This window comes from Caretta caretta, chromosome 1, assembly GCF_965140235.1.
Source record: "Caretta caretta isolate rCarCar2 chromosome 1, rCarCar1.hap1, whole genome shotgun sequence".
Classification (NCBI taxonomy): Eukaryota; Metazoa; Chordata; order Testudines; family Cheloniidae; genus Caretta; species Caretta caretta.
The window spans coordinates 127,573,007-127,590,729 of record NC_134206.1 but is presented as its reverse complement, the minus strand read 5'-3'; the positions used below and the strand labels follow the sequence as shown (position 1 = coordinate 127,590,729).

Here is a 17,723-nt window from a genome sequence, read left to right as displayed (position 1 = left end):
ATAGAGGAGCAAATGTATATAAGAGATACCAATATTTGAAGAAAGAAAAGGAGTACTTGTGGCACCTTAGAGACTAACCAATTTATTTGAGCATAAGCTTTCGTGAGCTACAGCTCACTTCATCGGATGCATAATGTGGAAAATACAGAAGATGTTCTTATACATACAAACCATGAAAAAATGGGTGTTTACCACTACAAAAGGTTTTCTCTCCCCCCACCCCACTCTCCTGCTGGTAATAGCTTATCTAAAGTGATCACTCTCCTTACAATGTGTATGATAATCAAATTGGGCCATTTCCAGCATAAATCCAGGTTTTCTCTCCACCCCACCCCGCTCCCCACAAACCCACTTTCCTGTTGGTAATAGCTTATCTAAAGTGATCATTCTCCTTACAATGTGTACCGAGCACCCAGGGCCGCCCCTCCTCCCTAGATACCTGCAGCGTCCCCCTAGCCACACCCGTGGCATCCCCCTGGGATGCCCCCCCTGAGCCACCGTTCTTCCCCTCCTCCCGGGTTTTACTCAGGGCTATATAGTAAAAGTCATGGACAGGTCACAGGCCATGAATTTTTGTTTACATGCCCAGGGTTGCCAACTTTCTACTTGCACAAAACCAAACACCCTTGCCCTGCCCCTCCTCCAAGGTCCCCGCCCATGCCCTGCCCCTTCTCTGAGGTCCCATCCCCCCTTCCTCTTTCACTTTCTCTCCTCACCCTCACTCACTCGCTCATTTTCATTGGGCTCCAGTGCGGGAGGCGGTGAGGGCTCCCGCTGGGGGTGCGGGCTCTGGGGTGGGGCCAGGAATGAGGGGTTTGGGGTGCAGGAGGGAGTTCAGGGCCAGGGGGTGGAGTATGGGAGGGGCTCTGGACTGGGGGTGTGGGCTCTGACGTGTGTCTGGGGATGAGTTTTGGGGAGCAGGAGGGTGCTCCGGGGTGGGACCGAAGGGTTGGAGTGTGGGAGGGGGCTCTGGGCTGGGGCAGGGGTTTGGGGTACAGGTGGGATGTGAGGGCTCTGGCCGGGGGGTGCAGGCTCTGGGGAGAAGTCTGGCATGAAAGATTTGGGGTGCAGGAGAGTGCTCCGGGCTGGGACCAAGGAGTTTGGGTTACAGAAAGGGCCTCCAATGTGGGGCCGGGGGTTGGAGTGCGGGGGTGGGAGGGCTCTGGCTGAGGATGCGGGCCCTGGGGTCGGGCTGGGGATGAGGCATTTGGGGAGCAGGAGGATGCTCCGGGCTTGCGGTGAGGGGTTTGAACTGTAGGAGGGTGCTCCGGGCTGGGACTGAGGGCTTTGGAGGGTGGCAGGGGGGATCAGGGATGGGCCAGGGGGTTGGGGCACAGGACGGGTGAGGGGTTCAGGCTCAGGTGGTCCCAGAAGCAGCAGCATGTTCCCCTGTGACGTTGCACTCCATATGTTTTATAGAATATGTTTATAAGTGTGAATGTGGTGCAACAGGAATATGCTTTATGCAAAAGGTCTCTTGTAAGGTATCATTACAAAGATTATAATCTACTAAATGTGGTCATCCTATTTGTATGAATGTATCATTCTTGTATCTAAAACTAGAAATATGAACTATAACTCTGAGGTCCTATTGTAATTATGCAAAGTGTGGGCCATTAATGGTGGTTTGGAATCTTGACCTGGTGTTTTTCCATTTAGAAGGAGGGGTGGGGACCCAAAGAGACAAAGGATTCCCGCCTTGTGCCAAAGCTATGAAAGGGGGGGGAACAGAACAAAGGGGGCTGCCAGTCATGAGAAATCCCCTAGTTACCACCTGAACTGTACAAGGATTGCACCAGGGGAAAGGATTAGGCCCAGACTAGGAAGAGGTCTAGTCTGTAAAATGGAACATCTCTGAGGGTGTGATTTATCTGTAATGAGTTTCTTAATGTGTTAGGCTTAGACTTGCATGTTTTGTTTTATTTTGCTTCGTAACTTACTTTGTTCTGTCTGTTATTACTGGAAGCCACTTAAATCCTACTTTTTATACTTAATAAAATCATTTTTTGTTTATTAATTAACCCAGAGTAAGTGATTAATACCTGGGGGAGCAAACAGCTGTGCATATCTCTCTATCAGTGTTATAGAGGGCGGACAATTTGAGTGTACCCTGAATAAGCTTTATACAGAGTAAAATGGATTTATTTGGGGTTTGAATCCCAGTGAGAACTGGGTGTCTGGGTGCTGGAGATAGGTGACCTGCCGAGCAGTTTTTGGTTAAATTCTGCAGCTCTGGGGGACGAGGTTCAGACCTGGATCTGTGTTTGCAGCTGGCTAGCGTGTCTGGCTCAACCAGGCAGGGTTCTGGAGTCCCAAGCTGGCAGGGAAAATGGGCTCAGAGGCAAATTCAGCATAGCAGGTGACAGTCCTAATGGGGTCTCTGTAACTGAATCTGTCACACCCTCCTCTGGCTCCTACACGGAGGCGCAGCCAGGTGGCTCTGCGTGTTGCCCTGTTCTCAGGCGCCGCCCCCTCAGCTCCCATTGGTCATGGTTCCCGACCAATGGGAGCTGTGGGGGTGGCATTAGGGCATGGGCAGCGTGCACAGTCGCCTGGCTGCCCTTATGTGTAGGAGCCGGAGGGGAGATTTGCTGTCTGCTTCCTGGCAGCTGTATGGCATGGAGGCTAGCAGGGAGCCTGCCAGCACCACCACACAGCACCACCATGAGGAGAGTCAATGGCCCGGTCAGCAATGCTGACCGGAGCTGCCAGGATCCCTTTTTGACCGGGTGTTCCGGTCAAAAACCAGACACCCGGTCACCCTACCTGTGACCTGTCCATGACTTTTACTAAAAATACTCGTGAATAAAACATAGCCTTACTTATGAGAGTACCACCGTTTTTTTTCCCCAGTTCCATATTGATCACATGACTTTGGACGTAACACTAAAATAACTAAGGAAAACCATCTATATCCCATACCTAACAGGAATAATATTAATTTCAAAATGTTTTCAATACTTTTCCTGAAGGAATTAATAGTAATGTTCTGATCTGTTAATGGCTTATAGCAAATTATATGAATAAAGCTTTAGATTAGGCAATTTGATATTCCAGTGCCTTTGCAATACCAAGCAGACGATGCAGGTTTGATTCACAATGCTAAATTTACTGTCTAGGTAGTAGGGCATGGAGGTTGTGTGAGAGAAGGCAAACCAAACTGGCTAATGAAAGAAAGATACAAAGGGAATCCTATTCTGTACTTCAGGCCCAGAGGGAGAGTAGACTGGTGATTTATGTGCTAGATGTAAGACAGGGAAGGCTATGGAGACTGGGAATCCCCAGGCCAATATTAGAAATGCAAAGGACCTTCAGGGGAAGCCAAGAACAGATGGTTCCTCACAATATCTCCACATTTGCTTTAAAAGATCTACTGGGGTGAAAGAAATACTTTTATTAATATAACATTGTAAAATCAGCATTTTATGATGTGGCTACTTTTTTCTTCAAATTACAGCAGTTCAAATTACTTTTTATTTTAAGTGCTGAATGCTTTTCTCCTGCATGGGTTTATTGCCAGACTAGAAAAAACATAGGATATTAATTACGTGAAGTATCTGAGTGAAACATTTTAATGCACTTACAAGCAATCAGTTTGATAGGTTTGGGGTGTTTTCTGAGCCAAAAAACAAAGTATGCAAATCACTATTGAGGAGGGGTTGGAAAGAGACACTTTTGTTGCCAGCAAAAGGACCTACTGATGTCATCATGGCAAAGACTATTAAAAAGACATTAATATTTAATGTGACCAAATCACTTCTTGATGCTCAGCAGGAAAAAGTCATTTGCTGATTATATTTAACTCTCTGTAACAGAACATTCTTGAAGCTTCTGACTAATTGCTTAGTGATTAAAATTTCAATCTCATATCTTTACTGTATTACTACAGTGCCATTCACCACAGTATGTAAGCACTGTGCAACTGAGAAGCCTTAAGCATGCCTACAAATGATAAAATAATTAGGGGAGATGATTTTATAAAATGGGGTACGGGAGAGTATTTATTTATTTTTATCCTTTCTTACTACTTTCTTTACCTCATCCTTTCTCTCATGGTGTTTATTAATTTCTTCTTGTCTCCTGCTTTTCCTTCCCTGTTACCCCATTAATGTTAAGGAACTACCACCACGGGGCACGTCCTTGTGCCATGTGTAATAATTGGTCCTACTTTATTTATGGATATTGCCCAGCATAGAGTCAGTGCTAAGATGTCCATTGACCCTTAGAGAGAGTTAAAAGATGTGACTATTGATGATGGTCAAATCTCTAGGAAAAAACAGATGAGTTAAGGATGGAGCTTCAGCCTTGATATAATCTTTGTACTCTCTTGTGTTTAATCCAGAGTCAACATTATTCCAAAGCCTTTTTCTTAGCTCTGCTCATCCTTGTATCAAAAATTAAATCACAGAAATTTTATTCTATGTCTTAATAGAGCCATCATATCTGAAAATATGAATGCCCCCACTAAAATCATTCCAAGTACTGCTGTCAGGAACCTCTTCCTGTCTATCGCACAGACCACATAAGCCCCCCTCCACCCTCTTGTCTGTCCCATTGTCCTAGACAAACTCCTGGTCGTCGTCTTTAAGGTCCTTCAGCATTTAGCCTGGACCTATTAGGCCTACTACGTTGTTGAGCCATTGATTCCTGCCTTCCTTCTACCAGTAATAGCAGCCTAGAGCACTTGCTTCTCCCTCACCCACTCGCATCCCAACTCTTCATGAATGGGAGAAAAACTCCTAGTTAAATCCATAAATCTTGTCCTGCAAATTTCTACTCAAAAATCACTTCTTCCACAATGCATAGAGCAAATTGCACCCTGATAACAGTATGCAGGTGGGAATTGTAAATAGTGCCCCTGATTTGCTAAAAATTACACAATCTTATTTTTGTTATCCTGTTCCCCTCATCACCCCTCCCCGCCCCACTAACCTGCTTTTTCCTCTTGTCCTCCTGTTGTCTGGTATTTTAGACTGCAAGCTCTTTGAGCAGGGACTGTCACTTGCTGTTTGTACAACGTTTACAATGTGGGAACCAACCTGGTTGGCCTCTAGGCACTACTACAGTATGTGTTCAAAAAGATGATGATGAAGAGATAATTACTGTGGTATGAAAACATCTATTTCATTTTTGTATTGTTTATTTCTGGTCAGCCTCCAATAGTGCCGAAGGTATCCAATGATGGAGATACGTCTAATTTTGAAGCTTATCCTGAAGATGACTGGAACAAAACCCCTCCTGTAGCCCCTAAAGATCTAGAAATTTTCCAGAACTTCTGAGGGGGGACAACCAAACTCGGCAAGGTATTTGACCTTCATCTTTGTCAGTTGTAACCTTAGTAAAATAGCAGCATGTAATATGTATGTTGAAATTCTGTAGGAAATGTCGGTTTGTACAACAGAGCCTTGTGCAGAAGAAACAGTGCTACCAGATTTGCCTGTTACTGTGGGGTATGCTCATTTATTAGAGTTACTCTTCTGGGGTGGGGTTCGTAATTCTATCAATGTACTGTTTGTGTCACTTGTGTTCTCGTACAGAGCTCTACTTCTGCAAGTTCCCTCCCAATGGAGCTATCCTACAGGACCTAGGTTCCCCAGGGCTGGGTTCTTCCAGCCCCGGAATCAGGCAAACGAACACACACGTATCTGAGAGGACTGGGACAATCAGCACTCCCAAGCTGACCCCTTATATGTCCCTGGACTCAGTAGGCTGGATCGAGCAGCACTTCTAAGCTGTCACTCTCATAGGCCCTTGGACTCAGCAGGTTGGGTCAAACAGCACCTCCAAACTGTCACCCTCATATGCCATGGGCACTGCACCGGAATAGAGTACGCCTGAGCAGGCTGGATTGAGCAGCACTTTTAAGCTGCCACCCTCCTTTATTCCCAGGTTCAGAACATCCCTATCCCCACTTTTACATTACAGTTGTTTTGGTAGTAACCCACTTGGTGAACAAACTCCACAAGATTTTTGGGTGCTGCAGGGATCTTTAGCTTAGGAACGAGGAATGTTGCTGCAGAGCGAATGAGAGAGCCAAAAAACACCTACGATGGAGGGGGCAAGAGAGGAGCAACCAGCTTAACCATGAAAGTTATGTATTGCCATGTAATGACCGTAGGGAAGCCAAACAAAACAGTTATTATATTAAATCTAACTTAAATTTGATTATGAAAGTCAGGTTTAGAAAACTATAACTGATCACACAAGTCAGGGTCAGAAGGCTATACCTAGAGAGAGAGAGAGAGAGAGCTGGGTTCTCACCACTCCGTGAAGCTGGACTCAATTAGGGGTCCCAGGTGGTGGTGGTAGCTGAGGGTCCGGAGTGCTGGAGACAGGCAGAGCCCTCAGCATGATCAGTCAGGAGAAGATGAAGTCCCAATGGAACTGATGCAGATTTTTGAACCAAGCATTAGAACACTTACTTGAGCATGGGTGGGGTTTTTGTAGGGACAGAACAGTGGTTCAAGGGAGAACACTAGATTTGTTTATGGCTAAACTGATGGCTCAAGGGAGTATACGAAAGTTGTATTGTTCAGGCTAAACAATAGGAACTGATCATTCCTGGCCATGGGTGATGTTCCTTCGAGGGAGCTCACAATACAATTAGGCAGCTTCAGTACTTTGGATACCAATAAAGGATTTATTACTAGAATTGGTCTGATAACTACTGCGCTGGATGTGTGCAGGCGTGGGTTCATTAACATCTGGAGCAGAGATCCCCCATCATGCAGTGCTTCCCTGCTTTTCTGGTCCCAGGATTCAGTGCAGTTCTTCCCTTGGAATCTCTGTTCTCCATTCAGTATGCTAATGGGGATGCCTCCCTGTCCCATCCTTGATGCAAATGAGGTTAGGGGAGTTTCCTTTATCCTGTCACCCTTATCCCAGGGGTTTAGGTGTGTCTTCCACTGCCTTTTCGTAAGTCTTTCTTCTGATCGGTTTTGGTTCAAGCAGAGGCTGGGGATGGGAAGGTCTTTTCGTGAGACAGACAGGCTGGATACTGTTCCCTGGTTCCCCAAGAACACAGAGCTGACGGGTAACAACAGCTTCTGATTATTTAATCACATCGCTATATAATTCACCATGCTCTTTTTAAGATTCGGTTAGGGTGAGAAAAATGGAACAGGGTAATGTATAGTAAATATATAAATAATATGAAGTATACTAGATGAAGAGATACTTGCTAAGTTTACAGATGAGGTGGTCCAAGCATTTGTGTGTCCCTATTTTCACAGCATTGTAATCTTAACTATAAAGATTAAGTCTGGAACTTGGCATTCTTTTAAAACGTTTTTTTTTTCTTTTAGTTTTATGGTGGAAACTGGAAGAAGATTGACGTGATATTCGCAGGTTTGCAAAGAAGAACTAAGTACATACATGAAGACATTCTTTGACATATAGGAGAGTGTTATCACATTCATATGTGCACATTAGTAGATAAATATTTAACAATTGGCAGGCAGGTGAGACTCATTTTAACTGTATAGAATTGGCATTAGTTTAGCAAATTATGATACTGAAAGTCTACTCTGTAGTAGACTCATGAAAAATTCTATGTTGTAGTTTTTTAACTTGTTTTAGTGTTAGTTTCCTGCTATGCCCAGATCCTTTTTGCATAGTTAACTCATAGTCTTAATTTTATAAGTTTATACTAAACTTGTGTAATTAAAAGCACAAATTAGTATATATGTATATAATGAATACAATACAACTAAAGCACAGGAACTGTGCAAAGATGTAAATTTTTGTACTTTGCAGAGTCTATGATTTTTATTTTTCAAATAATGTTTTTCAAGAAGTTCTCTGGGGGAAAATCGTAAAAGGATAAATGAGTTTTTCATCATCTTATATGCATTTTATAATTCTTTGTAAAAAATAAAAATAATTAAGTTTAAAAAGATTTGTACCTAAAATTTCCAGTGCTTCACATTTGCAACCATAATACTTGAAAGCAGAAAGAAAAAGGACATGTTTTGTTGTTCATTTCAAAAACATATTAACTTCATAAGTAACTTTGGTTAAAACAATGCATTGTGTTTTTACATGACATGATATTTGGTGACTACACGCTGTGTATAGTGGGTTTCCCTTATATGTGAAATCACTGTAGGGCAAATAAAGCAGTGCATGCTGCTAATGAGGGGCGGGGGGTAGATCTATTGTTGCTCTCACTGTGTTTCTGCTTTATCCAATTTCTGATATTTAAGTAGGAGAATGAGTTACTCAAAGAAAATATGAGAAATGTGTAATCTAAAAGATGTGAACAGCAGTATAAACAGTGTGAACGTGTTAGGGAAGAGTACACAATCCTCCCTAACAAAAAATCTAGATTTTAAAAAATCAACCAAAAACTACTAAACGTTGTTGTTTGGTTATGCTGCAAAATATGGAATTATCTTTGAATATTTTTCCTAAAAATCATGGAATTACTTAACTTTGTGGAAATGATCTGTACAATAGCTCCATTTTTTTTAAACTTCCTGGCTCTCCCTAGCAGCTCTATTTTCCCCAAGTTGAGTACAAGCAGTGTCAGGCATACTTTGATCATAGTTGAAATTATTTTTGTTATTGACCTAAGTAGGAGGTGTTGGGTGCTCAGTACTTTTGAAAATCAGACAGGTGCCTAAATATGCGTTTAGATGCCTAACTTTGTGCTCCTATATTTGAAAATCCAGGGCTAAACTTATGCGGGTCTTGTTTTATAAGTCCTCACCATTAGGACTTTAAACATGTGCAGGATTGGACTTCAGGTTTAAACCTAATCTGTTTTTTATCTACTCTGATCAGTTTTCTAGGTGGACCACATCCGTTTATAAGTAGAGCGCACTGTATTTAAGGAATATTTGCAATAATGCTTCATTTTAAGTAATACCAAATACTAGCAGGTGATGTGTGTATACACATATATGCAGAGGTAGATTTAGATATAATTTAAGAATATTTGATTTCATGTTTCACACTGTGATATTTGCGCTAACATAAGGAATTGATTTTGAAGTATCAGGGTTTAAAAACAAAACAAAAATACATGCTTCCAATGATTGTGTTGTAGATAAATTTGTAGTTAGGCCAAAAGTATTTTTTTTAAAAGGCACATTTGTGCCCTGGAGTCTTACTACTTATACTGATGGCTCTAAGTAGAGTTTAAGAATACCAAAACAGATGATGTGGACACTTCTCCACAGATCTCTGCACCTCAGTCATAACCTGCAGTGCCCTAGGTATTGTTGAAATCTAGGCCTAAGTTGGGTAATTGTTCTGAACTGCATGCTAAATGCAATATAGTACAGTATGTGATATTCAAATGGTCACTTGGCTCATAAACCAAGTTAGTAAAATAATTCTGCTTCTGACTTCAGTCAAATTTCAGCCAGGAGTCTCTAGCAGTAAAAAGCTGCTGACATCTGTACCCACCTAGTTCTCATCAATTCACAAGTGCAGTGAGCTGACAGATATGATTAATCATACGTCAAACTCCAATTTCTGCTTTATATTGAAAAATTAATGGCATATATCCCTGGACCTATATACCGGAGTGTGACTGATTACATAAGTGTCTTGCGGAAATGCAGACAGTGTTTATCTGGTAGTAAACTGAGGACACCGAAGGGGAAATTCTGTGTTGCTATTGACATCTTGATAACTTTATGCAAGTGCCACATATCGCTGATTATTAATAGGCCCCACATGCCACTCCCATTAAATACTGTGTAGAAATTGGTAATAAATAAAAAGATACAGAACTGGCATAAGAAACAGTCATTTTACTTGGTAAAAATATATCAATGTCCGTAAAATGTTTGGTCTGGCATGTATTTATATGCAGTGAGATAGCTTTCTCTTGCTGATTTGATAGAATAATTAAGTACACAGCACACAGAGCTTGTATTTTCAAAAGAGGACAGTTCTTTCTAATGTGTAAGCTTACAGTATTCCATGGAGAACTATAAAACCCATTTCTTATTACAAAATGTACATATTGCAACGAACGTGCTGAATTTCAAGAACTAGGTTTGCAGATTTAAAAACTGAACTGCCTAAGACCTCATTTACATCTTCAAAGCCAGAAGAGGGGAATAACATTACATTTGAACACACGTATCACATTGGAGGTAATTGATCTTGAATGTTTTCACACCAGGAGTTAGATTTTTGTCCGTGAAATTTATCCATTGTTGGCAATGGATGCACTGAAACTCTGTGCCAGAGAGTAAAGAAATCTAATCAGGCAGGTAAATTAAGTTGATAGATTGACTTTACATTCTTTCTGGAACTGTGTGTGCATGTATAGCTGATCTCTAATTATTACAGACTAATAATCTTTTTATGTGCTTTCTAGTATAAAACTTATTTCACATTTTGGTAACTTATAATTAACCATAGACCACTTTCAGAACATTATTTAAATGAAAATGGTTTTGTAATTATGAGCAGTTTTTTCCTGTACAATATAGAATTTAAGAGGCACCACTGCCTACCCATTTTATTTATTTGCATAGCTGGGTCAGTTTCATTTTACCTCTTTGCTCATTGGGATTTCACACCACACTGTTGCAACTATATATCAGTGCTTAACCAGAAGTTCTCAGACAGACGCTGCATGAATGACTCTGATTTCTTCAGTAATTTAAAACATTTTTTTTCATTTTTTTTATTTGACTGAAGTGTTATTCTCTAAAGTTCTTTTTATAATGGTTGCTTTTGTTAACAAGTATTTTGCATATAAACTAGTGCTGTTTCCCACAACAATCTATAAGACCTTTCTATTTCTTCAGCTTCAGTGAACAAGAACGTTAAAAAGAAACGTTAAAATTATCTTTATTTTTGTGTTTATATATTTGTTTTTAAACTGCTCAATATGAGCTTTTAAGTGAATGAACTTGCATTGTAAACTAAATTGCCTTGTAACCAAATGATTAAAATGCTTCATGATTTAGATGGAGAACATGCTGTAGATTTTCCTGTAAATTAGCTTAATTGATGAATACTTGTGCTACTGAGCTTTAACTAATGTGATCTTCCACTGTAGAAAAGTCATTGTTAATTGATCAAAATATAGGTACTAAACTATGTTTAAATGGATGAACAGGGATTTTGTGGATTTTGAAAGCAATTAAAATATGCCTACTATTCAGTCCATCTGCTTGCCATTCAGAAGACTTGTGATGCAGTGCTTCCTCTGCTATACAATTATTTTTCAGCTTTCAAGAACTATAGCATGATTCCTTTTGTACTGTACTGTGTACAGACTTTTCCATGTATTGCACTTTTCTGTGGCAAACCTAACTGCTTGATAAATACTTGCATAGTAAGTAGTGGTAGTTGCAGCAGGCATCCGTGTACTACTTAACCAATTTGAACTGCTAGACTGCCAAGGTTAACTTAGACAAATCTTATATGTTGTTGGTTGCTTGTCCTAAATCCAATGTATAAGTACTGTTCAAAGTCATAAGTCAGCCCTCATTGCACAATTAAAATCACTGTGATCTGTACATAAACTTTAGTAAAATTTTACTGCTGTTTAATTTATGTAATATCTGTCAATTCTGGATTTGTTTAATAAACCTTTCTATCTTTGTAAGTGTCTAAAATCTAGTTTGCTTCTATTTATATTGGGAAGAGGGTATAACTTCTGCACCAGCTTTCAAAATGAAAATGCTTAATTGTTTTTTGGTTTTTTTTTTAAACTGTCCCTTTTTAAAGCAGAAGTCAAGATTTCTCAGCACAAGACTCAGGTGGTGAAAGATATTTCAGTAGCCACTGGCATGAAGAGTGAACAGGAAATATTGGAGAACAAAAATGTTCTGATTCCTGTTTGTTCAGGGATATCTCCAATAGTACAAAACATAATCTGCAAAGTTCTCATTAAATTGTGTAAACACTTAGTTCTGATCTAGTTCAGCGTGTTCACGATTTAATGCTCTAAATCTTCCCCAAGTTCATTTCATGCTGTTTTTAATTTAATCAAGTACATTTAACTAAATATTCCCTGTGTTCAGGAGCCTCAGAAAAATACATGGTGTTCTACAGATGTTCATGTAAGTGTGGTATCAAACTGCTTCTCTGTGGTTGTGATGACTTCCTGCTAGAGTAGACTACAGTTCTTTAGTTTTGCATTGATCGTAACATACAATGGCAGGGGAAATCCAAATTAAAATTCTATTTTAGAATGGTCACCCTTGCAAGTCACTTAAAATTGAACCAACCAAAATAATTTTAGATCAGTCACTTGGAGATTCTATCCCTGTCTTTGCCACAGAGTTCTGTTGTGATTCTCAATAAGTCACTTAACCGAAATTAACAGGCGGTCACTAAATTGTGTTCCTCGTTTTCTGGGTGCCCAAATTAAGAAACCTGGAATATGACTTCCACAATGATGAGCACTCACAGCTACACTTGAACTCAGTGAGGCCTGTGCTCTGAAGAAATAATATGCTGTATATTGGTAAGTATTCTGAAAAATCAGGTTGTAGATATATCAAATTGAGTATCAAAAATAAGTAGATACTTAGAACAGAACATAAGAATGGCCATACTGGGTCAGACCAAAGGTCCATCTAGCCCAGTATCCTGTCTTCCAACAGTGGCCAATGCCAGGTGCCCTAGAGGGAATGAATAGAGCAGGTAATCAAGTGATCCATTCCCTGTTGCTCATTCCCAGCTGGCAAACCGAGGTTAGGGACACCATGTCTGCCCATCCTGGCTAATAACCATTGATGGACCTATCCAAGAGTGTATCTAGTTCTTTTTTGAACTCTGTTAAATAGTCTTGGCCTTCACAACATCCTCTGACAAAGAGTTCCATCGGTTGACTCTGAATTGTGTGAAGAAACACTTCTTTTTGTTTGTTTTAAACCTGCTGCCTATTAATTTCGTTTGGTGACCCCTAGTTCTTGTTATGAGAAGGAGTAAATAACACTTCCTTATTTACTTTCTCCACACTACTCATGATTTTAGATCTCAATCATATTCCCCCCTTAGTCGTCTCTTTTCCAAGCTGAAAAATCCCAGTCTTACTAATCTCTCCTCTTATGGCAGCTGTTCCATACCCCTAATCATTTTTGTTGCCCTTTCTGAACCTTTTCCAATTCCAATATATCTTTTTTGAGATGGGGCGACCACATCTACACACAATATTCAAGATGTGGGTATCCCATGGATTTATATAGGGGTAATACGATATTTTATGTCTTATTATTGATCCCTTTCTTAATGATGCCTAACATCCTGTTTGCTTTTTGACTGCCCCTGCACGAGTGGATGTTTTCAGAAAACTATCCACAATGAAGCCAAGATCTTTCTTGAGTGTTAACAGCTAATTTAGGCCCCATCATTTTATATGTATAGTTTTCCAGTGTGCATTACTTTGCATTGATCAACATTGAATTTCATCTGCCATTTTGTTGCCTGGTCACCTAGTTTTGAGAGATCCGTTTGTAGCTCTTTGCAGTCTGCCTGGGACTTAACTTTCTTGAGCAATTTTGTATCATCTGCAAATTTTGCCACCTCACTGTTTACCCCTTTTTCCAGATCATTTATGAATATGTTGAATAAGACCAGTCCCAGTACACACCCCTGGGGGACACCACTATTTACCTCTCTCCATGCTGAAAATTGACCATTTATTCCTACCCTTTGTTTCCTATCTTTTAATCATTTACCAATTCATGAGAGGACCTTCCCTCTTATCCCTTGACAGCTTACTTTGCTTAAGACCCTTTGGTGAGGGACTTTGTCAAAGGCTTTCTGAAAATCTAAATACACTATATCCACTGGATCCCCTTGGTCCACATGTTTGCTGACCCTGTCAAAAAATTCTGGTGGGGCACGATTTCCCTTTACTAAAACCATGTTGACTCTTCCCCAACAAATTATGTTCATCTATGTGTCTGACAATTTTGTTCTTTACTATAGTTTCAACCAGTTTGCCCGCTACTGAAGTCAGGACCTGTAATTGCCAGGGTCACGTCTGGAGCCCTTTTTAAAAATTGGTGTCATATTAGCTAACCTCCAGTCATTTGGTACAGAAGTTAATTTAAATGATAGGTTACAGATGACAGTTAGTAGTAGTTCTTATATTTCATTTGAGTTCTTTAAGAACTCTTGAGTGAATACCATCTGGTCCTGGTGACTTATTACTGTTTAGTTCATCAATTGGTTCCAAAACCTCCGCTAGTCACACCTCAATCTGGGACAGTTCCTCAGACTTGTCACCTAAAAAGAATGGCTGAGGTTTGGGAATCTCCCTTGCATCCACAGCCCTGAAGACCAAGGCAAAGAATTCATTTAGTTTCTCCGCAATGGCCTTATCATCCTTGAGTGCTCCTTTAGCACCTCGATCGTCCAGTGGCTCCACTGGTTGTTTAGCAGGCTTCCTGCTTCAGATGTACTTTTAAAAAAAAAAATTGCTATTACTTTTTGAGTCTTTGGCTAGCTTTCTTCAAATTCTTTTTGGTCTTCCTAATTATATTTTTTACACTTAATTTGCCAGAGTTTGTGCTCCTTTCTATTTTCCTCACTAGGATTTAACTTCTACTTTTTAAAGGATTCCTTTTTGCCTGTCACTGCTTCTTTTACTTTGTTGAGCCATGGTGGCACTTTTTTGGTTCTCTTAATGTTTTTTAATTTGGTGTATTCGTTTGAGTTGGGCCTCTATTATGGTGTCTTTAAAAAGTTCCCGTGCAGCTTGCAGGGATTTCACTTTGGGCATGTACCTTTTAATTTTTGTTTCTCTAACTTCCTCATTTTGGGGTAGTACCCTTTCTGAAATTAAATGCTACAGTGTTTGGCTCCTGTGGTGTTTCCCCACCACAGGGATGTTAAATTTAATTATGTTATGGTCACTATTACCAAGCAGTCCAGATATATTCACCTCTTGGACCAGATCCTGTGCTCCACTTAGGACTAAATCAAGAATTGCCTCTCCTCATTTAAGATTTTTACTTCATTTGATTCTACGCTTTCTTTCACATATCATGCCACTCCCCTACCAGCACAACCTGTTCTGTCCTTCTGATATATTTTGTACCCTGGTATTACTGTGTCCCACTGCTTATCCTCATTCCACCAAGTTTCTATGATGCCTATTATATCAATATCCTCATTTAATATGAGGTACTCTAGCTCACTCATCTTATTATTTAGACATCTATCAGTGGTATATAAGCACTTTAAAAACTTTAAATCTGTCTGTAATTGAATGTAAATGTAATGGAATAGGACTTTTTACATTTGACTGTTTCTCATCAGATCCTAGCTGTATTTTATCATCTTCCATCCTCTCCTCCTCACTAGGGCATAGAAAATCTCCATTAATAGATCCTCCCCTAAGGGATATCTCTGTCTGAACCACATGCTCCTCCGCACCTGTCAGCTTTCCCTTTTACTTTTGACATAAGATACCTGTGCCTCATTTCCTCATTTGTAAAATGGGAATAATACCATCTCTTTGTTTCACACAGGTGTTGTGAAGATTACTCATTTCTTATGAAGCACTAAGTTGCTGCAGGGATGAGCACCTTAGAAAAGTACATGTGGAAATTAATTCTCTCTTCAGAGCAGGGTTTGAATAGTATGCAGTGAATAAGGCCTGAGGCCACAAATAGAAACAATGAGAATAAAATAAAATTTTGAATGTCTGCTCATTAAGTGGGCAGTGTTCATCCTGTACACTGAAAGATATGGAGTTCCATGCGCTAGCAACAGAAGTAGCATATGAGTATGCAATTAAAAACTTATGTGTACACACAAGGGGAGCGAATTAAGCTTGCACATGCAACCTTAGTTCTGGCATTTTGTAACTATTGGATATTTGACTTTGCAAACTTAGTGTTCTTTCAAGATACTGTTTTTTGTCTGTAATTTCCTAGGTTTTAAAAAAAGCAAACTGAAAAAACCAGTTCTGTCATAGTGAACCATACTGACTTCCATATTGTTCACCAGTGGAACATTCAGATCCGGAGCATGGACCTCTGCCACTCAAGCTAATGGAGTAATAGCAATAAAAGGTTGTCCTCCTCTGTGTGGGCCAAGTACTAGAGGGAGATAAGGCACACATTTTGCCAGTGGGTTTCACAGACATTTGTTGACAGCAGATGAGTGCTGACTCCGCAAGCCTGGATTCTAATCCAGGTTCTGAGGGGAAAACATTCTAGTGGTTATACACTTTTACTGCTGGCTTCTCCAGGCTGTTCCACTCCTGGTTTCCCTGCATCAGCTCCTGTTCTCCTGTGCTCATAGTGACTGCTGCCTGCAAGGAGTTGCAACCACATGGTCAGTCCTATTCAGCCTCTGCATTCCTGGCTTGGGCTGTGCTAAGTGAAAACAGTATCTTAGGAGAACTTAGCTGTCAAACTCTCTCTACTGAGCATGTGCTAAAAAGATTTTTCAGCGGCTCATAACTTTGCCACATTTGAGCAGGTTTTCACAGGAAAGGCAAAAGACACATCCCTTATAACAGTACAATCCCACCTTCCTCCTGGCCAAATTTCACATCAGTGCCACAAAGCACGGAGGTGCTGAAGTTTCTCAATGATAGCTATAACCTACGTTCTCTTTAAGCTGCGCAGCCACCCAGCAGGCTATCAAGTACCGCACACTTCAGGTGCCGCGCTCCTCTGCCTTGGAGCCCCTGGGCCCTGGTCAACTGCTCACAGACCCTTCCTGTTTGCTGAGCAGCGGGGAGATAGGGTGCTTATGCCAGGATGTCCTCCTTCCCTCCCCTTTCCCCCAGTACCCCATCTCCGCTGAGAGGGACACAACAGCGCTCAGGAGTGGGCTGGAGCTTGCTGGCTACTGCTGCTGTCTGAGCAAGTAGGTTTCAGACTGCTGAGTGCGGCTCTACTTAAAGGGTAGCACATCTCTCTCACACACAGTGTGTCTGTTTCTGTCTTGCACATGCCCATAGTGTGTGTGTCTCACTCACTTCCCAACACGTACTTGTATTGTTACTTCTTGATATTTCCAGCAATATACATATATTCTCCGTAATTTTATTATTTCAAAATATTATTTTAGTTTTTTGACTGGTCTGTGCATTTCATCATTTTTATTTCTCTCATGCTTAAATTTAATTCTTTGAGTAGCAAATTCTAAAATGCCTAACCTGTCCTGACTGAAGTAATTATTCCGATGGTAACTTTTTAAAAATATATATCATATCTAGGTTTTTTGTTTCTGCTGGTGGTGCACATCCATTCATTACCTTGATATTAGTGCACATAACAAAATTAATTTTGGAAATATTGGCTATAAGAATATTTTAACATGAGGAAAACAATGTGTTTCTCTAACCTTGTTCTGAAAAGTGGTTGAACTGCTGTGCCTGAAATAAAAAAGAAAAGAAAACACCAGCCTGGTGCATACACTCAGCATCAAAAATTTCAGCCCAAACAGTTAGTGTGATAATGTTATAAGTAACTGAAATCAGGGTCTTAAAATAGAAAGTCTCAGGCAACTTTAATAATAGGTGGCCCAATCTGCACCACTTAAGGGCATGTCTACATGGTGATGATAAACCCGCAGCTAACCCGCGTCAGCTAACTCAGGCTTGCAGGGTTCAGACTCTAGGGCTGAAAAATTTGTGTAGACGTTCAGGCTCGGGCTGAAGCCTGAACTCGGGGATCCTGTGAGAGTGGAAGGTCCTGGAGCTCAGGCTCCAGCTTGAGCCTGAACATCTACAAAGACATTTTTAGTCCTGCAGCCTGAGCCCTGTGAGCCCAAGTCAG

At 40.6% G+C, this 17,723-nt stretch overlaps 1 protein-coding gene across 1 annotated transcript in view; it reads left to right on the top strand.

The window, feature by feature from the left end:
* The window catches only part of PRKX (protein kinase cAMP-dependent X-linked catalytic subunit), a 119,206-nt gene extending 107,618 nt beyond the window's left edge, over window positions 1–11,588 (top strand). Inside the window, exons 8-9 of the mRNA XM_048860036.2 lie at window positions 5,154–5,303; window positions 7,305–11,588. Coding sequence (XP_048715993.1) covers window positions 5,154–5,279 — 126 coding nt within the window. The 3' untranslated portion in view covers window positions 5,280–5,303; window positions 7,305–11,588. The remainder of the gene's footprint in view (window positions 1–5,153; window positions 5,304–7,304) is intronic.
* The last annotated feature ends 6,135 nt before the right edge of the window (window positions 11,589–17,723 follow it).